The following is a 21,154-nucleotide window of genomic DNA, read 5'->3' as shown; positions in this document are numbered from 1 at the left end:
GTGCTACAATCTGATTTAATGTACAATTTGTTTTCTCAACAACGTATTTGCTTTTATTTCGCTTCATATTGGGTAACATACTACCAACACTAGTCTAGACTAACGAGCCATCACACTGAGGCAAACAAATATGCCTAAAATATGGCAAAATATGCCCGCTTTTTGGCAAATACATACTATAATGTTAGGGAATACAGGCTAACTAAAGACAAAGTAGAATACGCAGGTTAGGCTCGGAAGAGAAGCAAAAACATACATCTGAATTCAAAGACTGCCAACAGTATAGGAAATCTCAAACGTAGATGATCAAACACAAAATCTTAATTTTGCAGAGTTCGGAAGTCACCAAAAATACCAAACTACCATCACACAAATCTAGAATTTCTGCTTTTATGGAACCGCCTACATGTATGACATCACTATTATCATGTTTCCTTGACTGACTATTGGGAAATTAACATTCATTTTGTTATGTTTTTCAGAACTCTCATTACGTAAAGTTGTTCTTTTTAGATGCCCAAATAATTGAAAGCAACAGCAACCACTGCTGGTTGCAGCCAAGCAGCTCAGTGAATTTTGGCTCAATATAAAGACAAATTGAATAACAAACAATTTCAAATAATGGATTATATGAAGGCCGTCCCAACCAGTAACAATGGTTAGCGTTTTTCTTACACTTTTATTTTATTGGTTAGTAGGTATGGCTAAATTATTACACTTGTATGTTTTGGCCTGTAATGTTATTATCAACGACAGTTGAAATGTGTACTCTGTAAAAACAAACAAACAAACAAATAAAAAGACACTTGTTCTTTCTCTGTCTCGTTTTAAGTAACTTCATATCGTAGGACACAATGTTTGGCATAAATACATTCAGAAATTAGTAAGCACCACGTGGCCCAATGAGGGATGGGAAAAAAAAAAAAAAAAAAAAGTCTCAAATATCATCTTACTGTGGTCAATGTAGAAAGTGCGTCCATCTGTGTGAACTCGCTCCTCCCACCCGGGCTACAAAGATAAAACAAAATGGAAGATGAGAGGAGTGGGGGGAAAAAAAACAACAACAAAAAACAACAAAAAAAACAATCACCATTCAAAACAGGCCATGCTCAAATAGTTATTCAAATCTGTTGTTTATTTCAGGCTTGATTGAACTTGTCCTCCTCCCCAAAAGAAAATGCAAATAGCAAAGCTCAATCAAACACCACAAAAGAAAATATTCTCTCTCTCTTTTTTTTTTTTTTTTTTTTTTTAAATTATTGCTCTTTGAGTCAGGACTGCAAAGACACGACAGATACCACCACACATGACACAGAAGGCTCATCACCACGACTATCACCGCCGGCTTCCGGTTCATACCGGAGAGCCACCGCTTAAGAGTCACAGACCACACACGCACTCACCCAGCACCAGAAATCAGGCAATTCAAGTAAGGAGATAAAGTGAAGCGGGAGGGAGGGTGGTGGGGCTGAAAAAAGCCAAGTCTACACTCCTCAGCTGTAAAGTCCACAAACGCAGCTCCAACCTTTGAAGTTTGCTTTTCCCTCTCTTCAAACCGCCATTTTAATATAATATGCAAGCCTTACTGACATTGGCACTTCATAATTTAGTGTTGTTCAGAAGAGTTTTTCCATTCTCTCTTTTATTATTGAAACACACACTTGGAGTTACACCCTAATTTTTATTGGACCTGCACCATACAATCATAAATGTTATGCAAACTCAATGACTTGGATTTTGGCGCTGTGCGATATTTGCGCAAAGTAAAAATGTAGGCTGCAATGTAATGGAGTACAAATACTTAGTTACTGTACTTTACTAACTAAAATTTTCACACATCTATAGTCCATTATTCATATTCCCAGCAACTTTCTATTTTACTACAATACATTTCCTAATAAAATGCAAATTTTAATTCATACAGAGCAGAAAAACAGTCCTGCCTTTCCAATTTACCATTTACCCCAAGAGAATACTGGAAAAATACAAATTGGCAGAATTTAAAATGGCTCACGCAACATTGCCCACAGCAGATAACAACTGAAACAACTACAAATGTGAGTTGACCATAACGTTACACATTCGTGTGTGTACTTAGAGATTTTTTTTTTTTTTTTTTTTTTTGTACAGTGGAGCGAAAATTTGCTACTGATACATTACAGTGTCCGAAATATTGACATTCAATTAAATCTATTAATGCAGTTAAGTTCATGAGGTTCATTTAGTTATGAGAATGTATAAGAACTAGACTATAAGAAGAATAGCCAGGCTAATGGGTAGACGCTAACTTCACTCATTAGTAAACACGCCAACTACAACACCACTCAACTAAACCAGCTAAATAAAAATGACAAAAAAATTAAAACTAAAATTCTAACAACTCACTTAAAAAAAAATACTTTAACTGCCAATGCTTAAGTTCATGTAAAGACTTCTAAATGACTGCTGCTACGTTAGCTTCTGTGGTTAGCGGCCCTATGCTGATCAAAAAGTGTTACATTAAGTGAGGATTTCATTTAGACTTGGCAACTTCAGCGTTTGAAACTTTATGACAAAGTTTCAATCTCTGCATGTAGGTTTTTTTTTTCCCTTTGTCTGTTTCGTTAACACGCACAACAGTGTCTGAAAACACCCGCTATGTAAACGAGAAGAGCCCATCCAGGATCATTAAGCGCTATGATGGGACACTTACAAAAATTATATTTAGTATTTTTTTTCTTTAAAAAAATATATCTATATTTTAGCACTCTAAAAAAATGGTAAAAATAAAAAAATGTATTATTTAATTTATTTATTTATTCATGTATTTATTTATTTTGTTTATTTTTACACACATTACAACACAAGACCAAGATTTAAAAAAAGATTGCCGGTACAATTAATAAGGTTTCATAATATGACAGTTTGGACGCTACAAAGAATTATTTTTCCGCCATCAAATAATCTCAACGATATTTTGTTGTTTAACTGGCCAATTTCAGACAGCCACCTTCAAGGCACCACTGCACATTCACCATCCTCCCTGCTAAAAACTGCGCAGGGTGCTGTGTTGTCCCTCAGTGATACAGTTACACAGACATGGCGTAATCTTAGAGGCCCCAGGGAGAGAGCCAAAAGGGAGGGGTGCTGGTGCAGAGGCCGTGCGGAGAAAGAAAGCTGGAGGGGGATGAAAAATTAGGAAGAGATATAACCCGTTCATGCTGGTCACGAGAGAAAAAGAGAGACAATGAAAACATAGAAAAAGAAAGCGCAGTGCTGTCTGCAGGCATGACGTGACCACAGCGTGGCAGACCAGACAGGTAGGTAGGCAGGCAGAAGGAGGGAGCCGACCAACCTCCTCTGGTAGGTGCTGCCAAACACACGCGGCCCCGGGGGGGTGCGGAGGAAGTAGTGGACATTATTAGATCCACCAGAACAGAAGATAGAAATAAGAACATACACACGCATGCGCACGCCAACCACACACGCCACCATGAGTCACATTATGGCACTCCTTGTAATGCTATCTCCCTTTTCAAAACAATCCCATTTCCAGACCACACAGCCTGGTTTGCCTCTTTTTCTCACAGTACTAAAAAGGAAATGCCAATGGAATTTCAAAAGCCAAATCCCAATAGTCGTACTATACAAGTGGAAAAAACATACATTATACATTTATTGACAATAATATATTATATATAATATAATATAACTAGCCTAAACATGACATTCTGATTAACATTACATTTGTGGAATATGAGTTATGCAGCAAAATCCAGCCGTTTTTATCTAGTTCAGGGGGCAGCCATTTTGCCACTTGCTGTCGATTGAAGATGACATCACAGCTGCTTAGGGCTCAGGCAACGGCCAATCACAGCTCACCTGTTTTCTGACGCTAAGCTGTGATTGGTTGTTACCTGAAACCTGAGCAACTGTGATGTCATTTTCACTCGACAACAAGTGGCAAAATGGCTGCCTTCTGATACTCATAAAAACTGCTGGATTTTGCTACTTAACTCGTATTCCACTAACACAATATTAACCAAAATACCACATATTTAGACTAGTGAGGCTGCACAGAACATATTGTCAAAAGCATTTTTCTTATTTAAAAATCAAACAAAATCCATTTATGCAACACCACAGCTAATGTTGCTTTGGGTTTTAGTGATGCCACCACACGTAACTACCACTGATGGCAAAAAGGACGAGGAAGTAGCATTAGCCAATAATGCGAATAATAATGTGTAACAAAATGAATAATTTTCATCATGTTACTTTATCTTTGCATTTCTCTGTTACCACCAGTGATAGAGTTGGACAAGCGTGAGCATGACGCAGGAAATGGCCCTTTAGTGTGCCATAGTGGTAGTGTACTGACAAAAATGATACCCCAATACTAATAAAATTAATTAATACATAAAAAATATAATAGGGCTTCAAGTAACGATTATTTTAGGAAAATGCACCTCCAAATTTATTAACTTTAAGCTACTGATTTGATAATTAATAATTGCACCTTGTATAACTAATTGTTAAAAAAAAAAAAAAGTCTCTCAAGAGGTTCTACATTAAATATTATGATCTAGCAGCAAAATGTACTTACAGGAAGAGGGCCGAGTTCACCAGGCTCCATGGAGTTTTTATTCCTCATATGGACTGGATACTTTAACCTGGGATCTTCCTAGTTTTTAGTGCAAGAGTAGGGACAGGGTAGAAAATGAGCAGAAAATAATTTTCAATTTTAGTTCATTTAATTCAAAATAAATGTAAATACATTTCATTATATGAACACAAATTAAGAGAAGTGGTGTTGTGAAAGGAAGTACAGTGTTACCCACCCAGGTGGTGGTTCTGCTGTTATGGTCGATGAAGAAAGGCCGTCCGTTGGGGGCTATCCTCATCTCCCAGCCCGGCGGCAGGAAGCTCTGCTGGGCCTTGTGCTGAGACTTGGGCGAGCTATAGGGAGACGGCTGAGGGGACTGGGGGTTGGAGAAGGTGTCCTTCACTGCCCGTCGCGCCTGGATGTTGTTGGCCCCCTGGATGGATAATTACATCATCAGTCCCAAAAGTCCAAGAATAAACCTTCAAAATGCAATACAACGGCGACATCAACATGTTACTAATCATGTGTTTTTGTCTTGTGGAGGCAGAGTAGTTTATATATGACTGCGCTGAATGAAATTAGTTTTCTATAAATTGTATGCAACAGTATTTCTAAACTTAGTTTTGAGGGAGAACTGGGAGGAAATTTGTTTTAAGTTTTAAGTTCTACCACCATTAAAGTGGACGCAGATTGCGAATTATTCCACTACACACAAAGGATAATAAAACGTTTAAAAAGGAAATTTTGAAATTATGACTGTTAGAAATTATTACAAGCCATTTATTAAAAGTACTCACACGTAAAGTCTTCCAAAAAGGCACAATCTTGAAATACAGTTCTGCATGCATTGAGTGCAAGTTGTCGGATTACCGCAAAGCATCTCTTCCTTCGATGACTTTCTTAAAATAACTACTATAAACAACATTGCCACTATCTGCGACTATTTGGAATTGATTCATTACTTAGTTGTGTCTTTAAAAAAACAAAAAAACAAACAAAACAAAAAAACAGAATTAAGAGACTCTTGTGCTTTGATCGTAAAAATCCAAATTAATACATTTTCAAGGGAAAGATCTAATGTGCATTAGGCTTGTAAAAAAAAAAAATAAGGAGATGTAAGGAGATAAAAAAAAAAATCCATTTAGTTTTTTTTTCTTTTTTTGCACGTGTACATTTTAAAAAGATTCCAATGATGAGCCAAAAATAATAAAAGCAATTCTAAGAATGCCACTTAGAATTCACTGCATTTAACTTCCCTCAAATACGAATGAAGATAATCGGTGCTGAGTCATCCTGACCTTGAAGTCAACTTCTTGTGCTCTTGCAAACTTTTTTAAAGAACATCAATCATATAGAAGCTATTAAGTGTTGCATCATCACAAAAGAACCCCTCATTATTATGTGCCGAATTAACTATCTCAATTTTTAACACGACAAAACGTGTTAATTAACAGTCTTATCTGGATGTTATAATTATGCTTCTGTTTTATGTCCTACTCTGGCTTTGACGGCGTCTTATTATCACACAGACACACCTTAATTAAAGGGTCAGCTCTCTTGGTAGTTTGTCAGCAAGTGACAAAGACCCTCTTAATTAGCCACATTACTGTGATGTATTTATGGTCGCAATGCAAGATTGAATAGATATAGCAAGTGCACCTTTGAGCACCTCAGAGTACAGAAAAAATAAACGCTGTCCTTGATTTACTGTTAAAAGCATGCCCCAGATCAAAGTTTGTTATTTCACAACAGCAGAAGTGAGGAGAACTAGTGTGAGGAAAAGCAAATTATCACCCAGTTAAGCGGGGCATACAACCCTGAAAAAGTGAGCGATAACAGCAAGTGACTCATGAATCATCTAGGTGAGGATTATGGGTCATTTGGGAAGACAAGGGGTGGAGAAACATGTTTTCGAATCATTTTTTAAATTCCTCTGGATGCTGCTACAATCAAATAATTGTTTTTTATATATCATCACCCTCTTAAAATAATTGCCTATGTCTTTTTTTCCCCAAAAAATATTTTTTTTTGCCTAAATCACCTCCTCATGATGCAAATGGTTCAATTTTTTGTGTCTCCTGAAAAATCGGGAAAAAAAGAAAAAAAAAAGACCCTTAGATGATTATTAGGTGTTGATATGAGCATTAAAATATTAACATTTAAGTTAGAATTAAACATCAGGCACATGTTCCCCACCCCCGTTCTTAAAGAGGAAGTCAACCCCATTTTTTAAAATGTATTTATTATTATTATTTTAAACAATTTGTTCTATGAAGCCCCACTAGTCTAAATACGGTATTCTGGTTATTAATATTGCGTTAGTGGAGTACGAGTTAAGCAGCAAAAACCAGCTTTTTTTTTTTTTTTTTTTAATCAATATCAGAAGGTGGCCATTTTGTTACTTGCGGTCGAGTGAAAGTGACATCACAGATGCTCAGATCTAAAGTAACGACCAATCACAGCTCAGCTTCAGAAAACAGGCAAGCTGTTATTGATCGTCGCCTGAGACCTGAGCAACTGTGATGTCATCTTAAGTCGACAGCAAGTGGCAAAATGGCCGCACGATGAGATGGATAAAACTGGCTGGATTTTGTTTCATAACAAATGTAATATTAATCAGAATGTCATGTTTAGACTAGTGAGGTCACATACCGGTATATTATTGTCAAGACATGTTTAAGGTTGACTTCCACTTTAAGGGTTCGGACTGGGATGGGTGACTACATCTCACCTCCAAGGGGGTAGAGAGGGTGACAGTGGGGGAGCTGAGGCTACGAGGTCGTCGAACTTGGGGCTCATGGAGGTGGTTGTTGGAGGCATTAGAGGAGGCATTGGAAGAGGGGGAGGGGGCAGGTGTCAGGGCGGCGGCAGCTCCCGACGGTGACGCCGCCCCCGCTGAGGTGCTGGCACCATCTTCAGTCAGCTGCCAGGGAGGGAAAGCACTTTTGAGGTTAAGACCGGTTGGAAACTAACATTGCACGTGCCCCTTTTCCACTCAACAGTAGATTGCAGCGGGAAACTGCAAAAAAAACACTCTGCATTAAACGTATCAGTAAGCACAAAAAAAGAATTAGCCCCTTTTACACTGCCTGTAGAAGCCTGAATTTTGTTGCAGTTTTGTAGAAACGGCAACGACACAATGGGAAGATAAAATTGGCCTGGCATTTTAACCGTAACAGAAGGGGATGCTGTCTGCATTCCACATGGCTGTGAAGTTTAACACTTTCTTTTCCCGCCCCGTTGTTGATATGTGACAACTATTTTCTACATCACACCAGTGATGTCATCTAATTAGCTGACTGCAGGACATGCAAGTTTTTTGTTTTGTTTTAAGTCAGTGATTGCCACGGAAAATTAGCAAAAGTGAATTATTTTTATATAAATATTATTAATTTTCTCTATAAAAAAACGTTTTTGTTAATTTATCAACATCAGATATTAACAGGCAAGCAGAACAATCAAATGTTCTTCCACTAGATGACTTAAAGTGCATAATTAACCTGTACATCCACTTTTTGTGAACCGTTTTTCTTCAGGGTGTGCCGTGAGATTCATACCGATGTGAAATATGGGCCTTGGCTCAATAATTGTTGGGAAACACTGACTGGTTTAAATGATGCGGTAAATCTGCCCAATGAGCAACCAGTAACCGTAATCATGAGGGATAAGTAAGCAATTGACTACATTGACTTAACTGAAAAATGTGGGGAAATAACTATGACTATTACTACTGTTTTAAACATTTAACAAGTGATACAAAAAAATGCATTTTTATACTGCTTTTGGGCATTTTTTATTTTTTTTAAATACGAGAATTTACCAAATGGTTGAGATGTAATTCAATGGTTACAAAAAAAAAAAAAAAAAAAAAAAAAAAAAAAAAAAAAAAAAAAAACTAGATTTAACAGTCTTATAAAGACATATACAGTTCTAAGATTTGGTGACCTTCAATTCACTGTATTTTTTTTTATTTCATAGCTTGTTTAAATGCGTGGAAATATTGCTTAAGTACTGAATATGACCATTTACAAATTCTATCTTCATCTCATCTGTGTAAGGTGCAACAGCATTATTATTCGTTGTACAATACACATCGTCATTACTTAAAAAAAACGGGGGGGGGGGGGGGGGGGGGGGGCTACTAAATGTAATATAATGCTTAAAACAGTTTGTTTGTTTTTTTAAGTGTGATCAGCTAAATGTTCAACTTCCCTTTGCGTAAATCAATCTCTAACAGCTGAAGTCGGCTTGTCCATCTTTAGACAGCAAACTAGAGTGAAAATCATTTCACCTCGATTGCTTCTATCAAATTCTTAACGATCCATTAATCAATAATCCTTGCCCAAGCCTAAATTCTGCCACCCATGAGGTAATGACTCAATAGAACCTGGTAAAACCCAGAATTTATCCCTATGATGAGTAGGGACTGTGCAGTGGAAAAGGGGCACCACAAACACTCTTTTTTTTTTTTTTTTACCTTCGCCAAGAAATTCATTATTATTTTACTAGTTTTGTTTGCTGGTTAGGATTGTAACAAAGGTACTAGACAAAGTCAACAAAACTTTTAAATTAAGTATTGTTCAACCTTGGCGAAGGTCCACCAAGCACTGCTCTAGTCTGCAATGCAATGCTTTTGACTGGGATCCCCTTCTTGCGATCAGTGATGGCGACAGATGGGAATCAGACAACGAGCAGTCAATGCACGGACACAAACACAACCACCAGGATAAAAAGATAGATTAGACGTCCATCTCTACTAATTGACAGAAAAACACAGTGGGAAGAAACATGGGAAGGAGAAGACATGGCTCCGATCCGGAGTGTCAGAAAACACTAGACAAGAGAAGGAAGACTGAGATGAGGGCACAAAAAAAAGAACCCAAAAAAAAAAAGAACAGGCTGCACACAAGTCTGAGAACAAGGGGACGAAAAGAGAATCAACGCCATGACGATGTTGACGCAAGTTCAGCTCCCGCCTCCTTGACCTGCTGTACCTGCACAATGGGCCTAGTCCAGGTAGTGGTGCGGTTGTTATGGTTGACGTAATAAGTTCTCCCCTTGGCATCCTTCCGCTCCTCCCATCCAGGGGGCAGGCCCGGCGTGGTCAGGTTGAACGCGGTCGCTGTGGGAGACTGGCCCCCGCCCACCGTGGAGAGAGAGGAAAAAATAAACGTGTCAGAGAAGACGGGAAAAGGTGACGTCTCCAGGAGGGAAATGAAATTTGTTCCAATTGCAATTCAAAGGCACGGAAGGACCAACCTTATGTCAGTTGAGTTGCCAAATAGTATTTTGGTGACATCATGCAAGATCTACAAATTATGATGATTTGATGTGACTGAATTGTGCCACTATATGTTCACATTTATCGATGCGGAACTTCCATTACGGTATAGCGGTATAACAGAACATTTTAGATAAGGGACAGGAAGCATAACTAATTCACCCTGTAGTTAGTCGTATGGTCAGTCTACCAATTTCAGTTTAATTTTAAATTTGTTCCTGTTTTTACACAAAGAAACTGACCTTGAAATTAAGGTACAGTACATCCTGAAATGTTTTGTTTTGTTTTTTTACAAACTGCTGTAACATAAATAACAGTACAAAATTTATGAGTTAAATACTATCAGACATCAATGACATCAGTATTTAATCCAATCATTATTATGGAATTATGTGTTTGTTACTCATTTTTGCATGAGTAACGTGTACATTTCCTGATGGCAAATTATATAGACTCTCAGGTCTTTCTCTAGTGAAGTTGAATTCAAGTGGGCATAAGCTAGCAACAACATGTTTTACAATATCCTGATCTTTAAACTGTGCATGGTGAAGACAGGACTAACTCCAGGAAAATAAACAAAAACAAACAAATATATGAAGTCAATGAATAGGTGCACAAATAATGTGACACAGAAAAGAGACTATATTGGTGCAAATTTCTTTCACGTCCGTTTTAAAGTCTGTCCAGCATGAAAATGCTTCAATGTGAAAAGGGAAGCAAAATTATGTCAACTATTGGGGATATTTTTATGAATGTCTTAAACAAGAGGTGCAGAGAATTTGTACTACACATAAACTGAGACATTACCGTGGTCTCCTCACCACCTGAGACTGTTTGAGCTCTGGTTCTTCTGGAATGGGAACGCTGCTGGTGGCAGACAACAGTATTGTCAGGTGGGGGCATTAACAAAGTGGGCAAAAGGTGGGGTTGAAGGTGGGGCATTATATTGAAGTGACACTGAAACGACAAAGGGCGATAGAAAGTGATTGTGTTTGGGGAAGGAAGCTGTGACTTTTTGGGTGATGGGGGGTGAGGGGGAATCAATTGAGGGAATCTTGGAGATTGATTTTCAGGTGGCTGGAAGGTTGTGACAGACTGGTTGATTGGATTTTGCAAAGAAAAGATGCAAAGAGTTGAATAATATTTACAAATATAATACAATTTATGCCAAGTGAAAATGGAGTTAAAATAAAAGTTATGGCGCAATGTTACGATCAGGCAAAAATTGAGGCAAACTAGTCGAAACAAGTAAGTCTTGTACGATCGCCATAATACAGCGCACACTTGGATTAATCTCACGGGATGATCAGATGCCTGTGTCTGTGCTGCTATTTTGGTTAGCAACAGAGGTTACATTGGCTCAGTAGCATCTAGGAATCAAACTAACTACCTGTTTTTTTTCCTGATTGGAAACATGTGGTGTCTATTTTGCATTCATTGAATGATGAACAGTGATACTAAATTATGAGGAAATATGGTTTAAAAAAAAAAAAAAAGTAATATATTTTATGCAAGGTAATTTCATAGCAGTGCTAGCGATATGTGCATGGTTGTACATTTTTAAGTTTTAAAGATATTATTAAAAAAAAAAATAATAATGCATTGAATGTGTCCAGTATATGTGCCTACTAAACCTCAACAAGTTTGCAGTGATGGCTGAGGACAGCAAATGCCTGCCTGATGACACCACCCACTAATGGCTTGTCATTGCTGCTGACATCAGCACTTGTAGTATTCCTTTGTTCAACAGCTCTGTGACTCAACTGTGTGACTGCCTCAAGAATCATGTGACAGTCGGACGTGGAGGCTGTGACTAATGACATCTTAAATCATGCGAGGGTCTCTAACTACAATGGTCAAAGTGCTTAAGATTAAGCATTTACTTTTAAGTCAGCTATAAAGACAGGAAGGAAGTGGTGCGGTAATCCTAGTGAGGCAAGAAGAAAGGAAAGAATGCTACAACAAGAGGGAAAAGTGAAGAGTTAGAAAAAACACCTGACGTGGTGGTGGTGGGGGGGAAAGCGGGGTTAATGTGTTGAACACCCACAGCACTGACAACGGAGATGTGAAGGAGAAACCTAAAAAAAGCCCTCGGGGACGATGAGAATGCTCAACAGTTAACGGAACAGCAAGGGAGGAAGTAGCACAAGAGAGGCGACGAGACGGACGGAAATGCAATTGTTGGGAAATATTTACCGCAAGAGGAGGAGGCTGGGCCTGATCGCTAACGCCATCCGTCATACTGGAAGAGCGCAGTCGGTTTGATAAATTGGTCTGCCGAGAGGAAGGAGACGTTTGAAAAAATTTTACAAGTTGTAAGTGGTTAACTACAACATGCTATGACTGCAACCAGAAACACTCAAAAAACTACGGAAGCGTAGAGCTGCCAATGTGGAGTAAACATTTTTGGCTGGCGAGTATGTTCGAACATACTCACAAATACGTTCGAACATACTCGCAAATATGTTCAAACGTATTTGCGAGTATGTTCAAACGTATTTGCGACTATGTTCGAACCTTTTTGCGAGTATGTTCGAACATATTTGCAAGTATGTTCGAACATATTTGCGAGTATGTTTGAACATACTCGCCAGCCAAAAATGTCTACTCCACATTGGCAGCTCTACGCTTCCGTACAAAACATACCTTCTACACAAGGTTCATTTTTGGAAAAAGTCATAACAAAATCTAAATACTACACAAAAAAAATTTCAACCCACTACCGATCAATAGATAGCATTCAACTTTAACGTAAGATGGTTCGCTTTCTCACCAGAACAGAGCTGGGCCCAGGCACTTCACCATTAGCGTCGGGGGTGAACGACAGTCTCAGGCTCAAATCATCAGAGAACTCCTGGGAGACGGGCGTCGGTGGGGGTTGTGGGGTCAGCATGGAGGATGTGCTAGGGTGGGACTGGGCCAGGCTGTCATTTGGGTCTTCCTCTGTGATGAGTTCCCAGGACTATAGACAGGCAGTATAGGAGAGTGTGGAGTCAAGTGAGTTTCGCTGAATGTTTAAATTCCAAAGTTTCGTGCTACATTAGTAGACTTTCTCCAAAAATTTAACTCATATTTCAAATTGGGTCATTCAACTTCTAAAAAAGACAAACGCCCAGAGTTGACTGAAAGGTCTAGTGAGGTTCACAGATGCCTTCAGTGATGTAATGAATGAATTGAAGGCAGTCAAAACTCTGAACTTCCAACGCTGACTTGAGTTGTTGATGGTGTCCCTCTAATATGTTTTTTTTTTGTGTGTGTTTATGTACAACGCTTTCTCACATTGTCAATAACGTCCCGAGGCTCCATATGCTCGTTCTCCAGGTCCTCGCTGATGTGTCGTCTTGAACGGAAGACGCGATGCGCCTCCTGGTGGATCTGACGCTGGCGATTGTCGCTCTCGGTTTCCGAAATCACGTCCCTTAGCAGGGGGAAAACGGCAAACACATTTTTTTTTAAAGAAATCAAGGTTACGCATTGCACACATGAAGAAATTGAGAAGGTTTACATGTTGGACGGCCGTTTCCACTGCGTGGAACGATTGTTGTGGTTGACATAATAGGTGCGTCCCAGGTTGTCCACTTTCTCTTCCCAGCCTGGAGGCAAAGGCGGCAGAAGCTGCTGGGGGCGCTGCGAACCCGAATCTGCTGATTCATCCCACCCCTGAAATGAAAGGAAAACAATCATCCATTTTTTAACATATGGCAAAATGGACTTGGTCACATTTATTAACCACAGGAAGATCAATTTGTGGTATTTAATCATTTAAATGGATGGCTACGTCCGGAATATCAAACATCACTAAAGCTACTAGCTCATAAAATGTTGAGAGCTCAGATCAAGTGAAAGTGCTTCATGATGCTGGATCATCTCTTTAATAACAGGTGGTCGAATAAATTTATCAAACACTCTGTGAAATGCACTGCGATTCCTCCCACGTGTCTGAAGTTATCAAATGAAATGGTTTATTTGGGGAGCTTTTGAGTAGTGAGTGGGTGGCATGCAAACATTAGAGATGAATAAAGCTTCTTGTTGATGTATCGCCATTAGTTCACATAGTTATAGCCAATATATTGCCAATAGCGAAATCTGTGCATTAATTGACAGTAATAAAACCTGGGGGGGGGGGGGTTACTAACAATATGCAATTATTTAACTTTTTTTTTTTTTTTTTAGTTACTTTTGAATTTCAGGCACTGTGCCTTGTTCAGCAACACTTAATTAACATTTAAAAAGAAAAATGTTAATCATTATGGCATAATAATGGAAAAACAAAAACACTTGGAATATAATGATATAATCTTCTTTTTTCTTTAACAGTATTTGCCAGCAAAATAACTTAGATTGCATGTTATCCATTAAGAACTGAAGTGAAGACTTTTTTTTTTTTTGTTTAGCCAGACTTCAGAACAACATTAGCTGGTTCCTCCGTCCAGCATCTTTTGTGTATCCTGGAAAGAAAGTTGATTGGAACATTTTCAGGGATAAAATAAAAAGAAAGATCCTTGCAAACAAATGCCGACTCTCACATTTCTTTTTGTCTAGACCTGAATGTTGACATCATTTTCCATGTGGAAAGGAATCGGAACGTCTGAATCTTCCAGCTCGATTAGAGGTCACGATGAGCAATTTACCACAATGGCTCACGTAATGTTGAGTAGTCATCGTTTAAAAAAAAAAAGACACGCTTAAAGGACAATCGGATACAGCAAACAGCACCCTAAAATGGAGGATTTAAGCTTAAGTAGTTGATTTCAAGTTTGTTTTTTTCACACTTTATCATAACTCATCAACTTTGTAGTTCTCTCCAAAGCATTAATTTCATTTCTCCACTGGAGGGGAATCTTCCATCTTAACTTTAGTCACATGATGCAATTTACAAGGATGACTCAGTTAATGCCAAGTCAATAAATAAATAAATAAATAAATAAAACTAAAAACTCCTTGACTGAGCTTACCTCTGCCTCCTCCCTCATGTCTCCAGCTTCCTCTTCATGTCCTCCTTGTTTGGGCAAATAGGCCATCTTCAGACGCAGGTAACCCTTCACCCTAGACTTGTGACTTGGAAATATCAATGAGCAGGAATGAGCTAGGTAGCTAAGATGACCTAAGATGACAAATAACATATCTATTTTCACCCTGCCCCGACCGATGATACCAACCTCCTGGGCCGCAGCAGAAAGTCCTTAAACGTATAGGGGCGCTCCATGGCGGGGTCCTCCGTCTGAAAATTCAGAGAAAGGAGGTTGTTTCTTTCCTTTCTTTTTATTTATTTTTTTTATTATTATTTTTTTAATGGGCATGATAATCAAGAGTCACGGCTTTGGATTACATGGACCTGAGCGTCATAGTGGATTGCGGTTATGCAATGCTTCTCCAGTTACACATTGGAAAAACAGAAACGCTACTTGGTCATTCTCAGCAGTCTGCCAAACTCTTTTCAGTATACTGCAAATAATCTGCCACTATTCCGAGGTGTGACAAAGAAGATAAAAAGAGATAATGCATAAATTGACGCCCGTGGCTTTGAGTTAAGTATGTAAGCTTACGTGGATCATCCAATGACTTTAACAGCTAGTGGTTCAACTCAACTAATAGAAGCCCCATACTTAACATTAAAATATGATCCGATCCTAAGATTAATACAGGTTCAGAATTAATTTTTGAGCCAATGGAACTAAATGTAGTAAGATTGGATTTCACAGTGATATAAGCATCTGAACATACTAAATGGTAACTTTAAATTTGGATCAGATAAACAAAAAACTAAAATGTCAGCAGCAAATGCTGTAAAATTCATGATAACATTTTTAATGGCTTTATCATTTTTGTTGTATGCGGTTCCCGTTGACATGCTATCAGATCGAACAGATCATTACTGTGTAAAAAATAGGGATAGGGCATTAGTAGATTAATTAATCAAACATTAAGAATTTGTGTAGTAGATTATTTGAATAATTAATGCAAAATTGACAACTCATAAAAATCCAGAAAAATAATACTACATCCCCACAATTGTATACTACATAGTTCTCAGTCTTTGCACGTTTTCAGCAATTATCTTCATAACATCTATAATGTATTTAGAAACAAATCTCTGAATTCATTGTAGGGTCCGTAAATAGCGTAAATGTGATTAAGTGCGACGAGGCTGCTCCGAGCAGCAGGGACGCTGTTGATTTAGTTTACAACTACTTTGCTGTCTAAAGATGTAGCAAAGTATTTCTTGACAACACACAAAGCATTTTCTATCTGTATTGAATACTAGTGAAATTGTGCTAGAAAAATAACAATTAAAAAAAACCTGCTTGGCAATTTCTCAGAAATCCAGTCCAATACCCATTTCTTGTAAAATTATATTAGTCAATCGTGTCAAAAATTCAATTGGTAAATCCTTTGAGAATATCTAAAATCATAAAATACACACAGGCCTCAAATGTGCGGTTGCACCAAAACAAATAAACCAAGTAACCAACCAACTAACCAACCAAAGATACAAAATTTAAATATTTCCTGATCTCTTCAAATGTGTGTGTACACCTCAAACCAACTGTGTCTTTGGTTTCAGAACCAGTTATATCACCAAAGTCGGCATTTTCCCACCAAGACGATGTATATTCAACCGAGGTGGCTTTTTCCATGCGGTCCAAATCAGGGACAGTCGCCTTATTGTTTACATTCTAGACATCTCCCGGTCTTGCCAAACAGGGAGCGCTGCTAGGCTATTAAAGCAACAACAAGAAGCTACTTGTGTGAGAATTTTCCTCACGCCAGAGACACTCTCGGATCAGCAAATGCAGAATCTGAAAACGTCGAAGTGCCCCAATCTGATTTTTTTGGTTGTTGTTGACAAAGTAAAAGTAATTCGTTCGGAGGTTGAACAAATAAATACATACATCTAAGCTAATCTCATCACTCTGACAATGACCACCATCAACAAATGTCTGCATGCTTATTTAATGGTTTGCCCATCTTTAAAAGTGTAGTTTGCAATGTTAAAACTGCTAGCAAGATGCTAGCTAGTTTTGAAAGTAGCTTCACGTCACGAATCCCCTCCAACCCCCGAGTCTCTGAGTAAAGCCACGCCCCTTGTTTGCAAGCATGAGCACGGCTCAAAATTTGGGGCCAGAGATGGCTGATTCTTTTTTTTTTTTTTGTGTTTTCTCCAAAAACACCATCTATTATATATTAATGTCAGTTCAAAACACCAGTTTTAACAAAATTTTTTTTTTTTTTTTTTTTTTTTTTTTTTAATTGCACATTTTCCCTTTAATCTAGCATACTAACACCATATGCATAAATCCTTGCGTTTGCTGTAGTTTCAGTTTACCACAGATGATTGTCTGGTTAATGTGTGCACTACTGCCTTGTGTATTTACAAATCAGTGAGATGTTTTTTTTGTTTTTTTTTGTTTTTTTTAAAGATGTAATCACATTGGCAGATATCCAATGATGAGATGCCTAATTCTGATCAGAGGGTAACCCTTTTTTTTTTTTTTGGCTCTTATATGCATATATATCAGCATTGTATACTTGAACCATGTAGTAAATAAAGTCAAACATAAACAGAACTACTCACTGGCAAATGGCTAAGAGGAACGTCCACCTGTCCCAAGAAATCATCTCTGGTCTAGAAAAGAATAGAAAAGAGGGTCAGCAGGACTAGCACCTTATTGGGCACGGACAACAATTCCAACAGGGGAAGAGAAGGGAAAAACCACAGTGAGTGTATTGCCAAGGACTTTAAAAAAACACAGCAACAATTTGTCATTGACCAAGAGAAAGGTATTGATTGCAAGTCATGTCCAGAAATAACTTCTGGCCTTTTTTTAATGAGCATCCGATAGAGTTGCAAAACAGCGTGTTTGCTTGGAAAACGTCTCTATCGGGATCTTATCATGGACCAACACATTTATATCTGGCAAGGAACACAGCTTTTGCATGTGTCCAAGACAGAAGGCTCAGTTTCTGTAGGCCTTCGGTATCAGAAACCCCACAAACCCAGAGAAGAACATCCAACTGCAACACGGAAGCCACATTACCCAGACAGAGGAAGAAGAGGGTTGTTGCTATGACAACATCAGGAATAAAACCAGGGAAGAAGGCTTGTGAGTCAAATAAAAGGAAACCTGTAGATTTGTCCATCCCTTTGCTGTAATTAATGCAGACTGGAAGAGGGTAGAAAAAAAAGGGGGAGGAAATAAAGACGAATGATTGCACTGCACAACAGTCGCCCCCCCTCTTCAAGGGGGACAAAGATTACCTGTCCGATGTGGAAAAGCCCGTTCTTGGTAGAGGCCTGTATGTGGGACATAACTGATTTAGATAGCAGACTTTCGTAGACATGGGAGTGAAGAGATCGATTTTAGAGCCTCTAACCATATTTCAAGTTTCACCACTGAGTTAACCCTTTTAAAATTCAAACTTGAGGGCTAAAATGGATGGTGGCGTTTGTTGTCGGGCCCATTTTCGCTCCACGTTATGTATGAAAACTAATACATGCTTTTTAAATGGTGTGAAGTCAATCAAAATTCTCCCCATATACAAATAAGAGGAATTATCATGATGGCTAAATGAATCCTAAATGTTTCACATTGTACTGCAAACTGTGGTCCATATCGCTCATCCACACGAATAGAATAATTTGATCACCGAGATTTAGGCATGTTTTTCTATCGCCCAATCAACAGACTGCAACTAAATTTTACAAAGAAAAAAGGGGCGGGGGAACCCTTGAAAACAACTTTTTAGAAACTTTCCAATCCAGTGAAAATATCCCGCGAGACTAAAACTGGCAGATAATCATGTGACGTCCCACCACGGGGGCTCTGACTGCTACCTAAAATTGTCGAGGAAAGAGGGTGCAAGAAAGACCGAGCCTTATGATCCTCTATCGAGTGTAGCATTATTAGCATAACACTCTTAACAGACCCGGAATCCAATGGTGAAAGGTGAGTCACATGGCACTGCTTGTTGGTTATTATAGTGCAGTTATGTCAACAACAGATGAGTGAATTTCACACACACCTAACCTTACGCATACACACAATTGAACAGATTTTCAGCTGTGGAAGAAAAACAACAGTATCATAGTATCTGCTTTCATTTCATAAACCTAGCGGAAAATCTACTAAGTGACTGCCAAATTCCCAAAAATGGTGAATCATAAACCCCATCTTAAGAAGTAGTGTGTCACGTGTCAATTCTGTGACTGTCATCGGAATTCACGGAACACTTTGCTTTGAAAAGCATACTATCAATAAAACTAATTGACTAATGCTTTCAGCACTGATGGGTCACTGCTTTTAACCTCAGCCTGGTTACCCCTGTCGCCCGCTCGAAAAGTAACACATTAAACTGGCAGTTTCGTTACGGTAATAAACAGCCCGCACAACGGCACCCTGGGGAGACGCGGCTGTTTTGTGTGTCCTTTAACGCAGGGGAGCATTTTAAGCTGCGGGTATGTGTATGCGGTGGGCTATAATTGCAGAGTCATCAAAGGGTCACAGTTGAGCCATGCAGCTGCCTCCCTGGGCCAGGTTACACTCGGGGTAGGGAGGGTGTCGCCAATGACCAACAGCATGATGAGGGCCCAGAGGCAGCCAGCATATGGATTGTTAGGGACTTGAACAAGTAAATCAGCCTTCTCCAAACATCCCGACAGAATATTTGCACCCCATTCCTGCACTGCCTTTTTTGTTTTTTAGCTAAAACAAAAAAAAAATAAAGTTAAAATTAAATTTAAAAAAGAAAATGCTCAGTTATCATTTTGTGAAAAATAAGTAGATTATAGTATTATTTTGTTTAAATAATTTGTCTCTCAGACCACCGTAGATCACACCAGCATAATGGAGTCCAATTTCCTTGATGTAGTTGAAGGACACGTTTACATGCAGTCCGTAACCCTCTCAAAACCCGCATATTTGAAAGGCCATGTAAACACACACAAAACCCAGAATATGCTCTTATTCTGGGTTTTAAAAACCTGAATAAGAACCCAGGGTTACCCCTTTCATAACCCGAATTCTTGTTCAAATAAATCCATCCGGAATATCTCAATTGAACAGGGTATTTGATTTTTTTTCTGCGCATACTCTATCCGCAAGGAATCTTGCTCGAGTACAGGAACTACTTGCATGAGTGGCGGCATCCCACTCATTAAACAAGCCTAACTTTAATACACCGATTTCTCTGTGGCGTTTTATGTTATTTTCTGTCGCTACGGCGAACATGCCCCAGTGTGTATGTATACAAACATATACATGTATATAAGTCCGTGCTTCTGGCGTGCAACCCACCAGAGCTACTCAAGCAGAGGTAAACAAATAGGCACACTTTTGGAGGAGGAAACCGATGATTTTAGTTAGTGTGGTGAGTTACATAAATAAAAGGTATTTTATTGATCGTAGTTAAAAGCAGAAATTATGTCTATTTGCGTAATGACGTCCATCCATCGCACTTTTGAATATGGTATTCCAAATGAGCACAATGTCATGTATACGGGAATAACTGTCCGCTCATGCAAGTAAACGGTTTATCGAATGTTTCAGAAACAAGAAATTTGACCTTAACCCAAATATTGGCTACATGTAAACGTAGTCCATTGTCGTTGAGACTTATAAATGCAAAAGTCTCAGAACATTTTACCGGAATCGCATAACACCTCAAGTCACCCCAAAAACCCCCAAAGAAGCTTATATTTTAGTTGTCAAATATGTTATCTATCTTTTGTGCAAAATTGTGGCAAATTGCAAGGAAGGCTCTTTTCTGTTCCACCATGAATGTGTAGAATACTTTTCCATACAGGTCAATCGATGTAACAAACTAATTTCACAACAAGAGAAACTGGAGAATCCACTGTTACAGCATCCTAAATTACAGAAACATTCCATCCACAGATTTACATTAAAACATTTGCCCCAATGGTTTTTGGCGGGGTTCCAGGAAAACAGGCAGTGGTTAGCAGAGTTCTTTGTGAGTGGCCACCAGCGAGAGAGTGGTCCTGGCAGAGCATGCAGGGTTTCAGGGTCTAAAATGGCCCCCTTGGGGATTTGGGGAAGACCTGCCATTGCTGTCTATTTGAGGATTGTTGGAAGAGAAATGAAACGCTCCGGCCTGGCAGCATATTGGCAATATTTACTAGTGACAAGAATACCGATTATCGTTTAAAAGGTTGAGGATTGTTGGACGATATTACCTGAACACGAATAATGAACTGACACATTTTTAACATCTCAACATACTAGCAGGAGAGCCAGAGAAGACGCACGCTATCCAAATCAGCAGGCACA

The 21,154-nt window shown here is 38.7% G+C and overlaps 1 protein-coding gene across 7 annotated transcripts in view; it reads right to left on the bottom strand.

Moving 5' to 3' along the window:
- Window positions 1-21,154, bottom strand: part of nedd4l (NEDD4 like E3 ubiquitin protein ligase) — a 41,561-nt gene that overhangs the window by 6,804 nt on the left and 13,603 nt on the right. For 2 of the 7 annotated variants that reach the window (XM_077496889.1, XM_077496892.1), the window contains 13 exons: window positions 17,443-17,493; window positions 15,026-15,087; window positions 14,822-14,924; window positions 13,372-13,526; window positions 13,146-13,284; window positions 12,640-12,828; window positions 12,063-12,140; window positions 10,674-10,733; window positions 9,580-9,717; window positions 7,317-7,508; window positions 4,821-5,018; window positions 4,586-4,663; window positions 954-1,008 (listed from right to left, as the gene is read on the bottom strand). In XM_077496889.1, coding sequence (XP_077353015.1) covers window positions 954-1,008; window positions 4,586-4,663; window positions 4,821-5,018; window positions 7,317-7,508; window positions 9,580-9,717; window positions 10,674-10,733; window positions 12,063-12,140; window positions 12,640-12,828; window positions 13,146-13,284; window positions 13,372-13,526; window positions 14,822-14,924; window positions 15,026-15,087; window positions 17,443-17,493 — 1,498 coding nt within the window. Of the gene's footprint in view, window positions 1-953; window positions 1,009-4,585; window positions 4,664-4,820; window positions 5,019-7,316; window positions 7,509-9,579; window positions 9,718-10,673; window positions 10,734-12,062; window positions 12,141-12,639; window positions 12,829-13,145; window positions 13,285-13,371; window positions 13,527-14,821; window positions 14,925-15,025; window positions 15,088-17,442; window positions 17,494-17,992; window positions 18,032-18,126; window positions 18,163-21,154 lie in introns of all 7 variants that reach the window. The other 5 variants (XM_077496887.1, XM_077496886.1, XM_077496888.1 and 2 more) reach the window with 5 other exon arrangements.

Source organism: Festucalex cinctus, chromosome 15 (assembly GCF_051991245.1).
Source record: "Festucalex cinctus isolate MCC-2025b chromosome 15, RoL_Fcin_1.0, whole genome shotgun sequence".
Lineage (NCBI taxonomy): Eukaryota > Metazoa > Chordata > Actinopteri > Syngnathiformes > Syngnathidae > Festucalex > Festucalex cinctus.
Note: the sequence above shows the minus strand (reverse complement) of the source record. Positions and strands in the feature narration are given on the sequence as shown.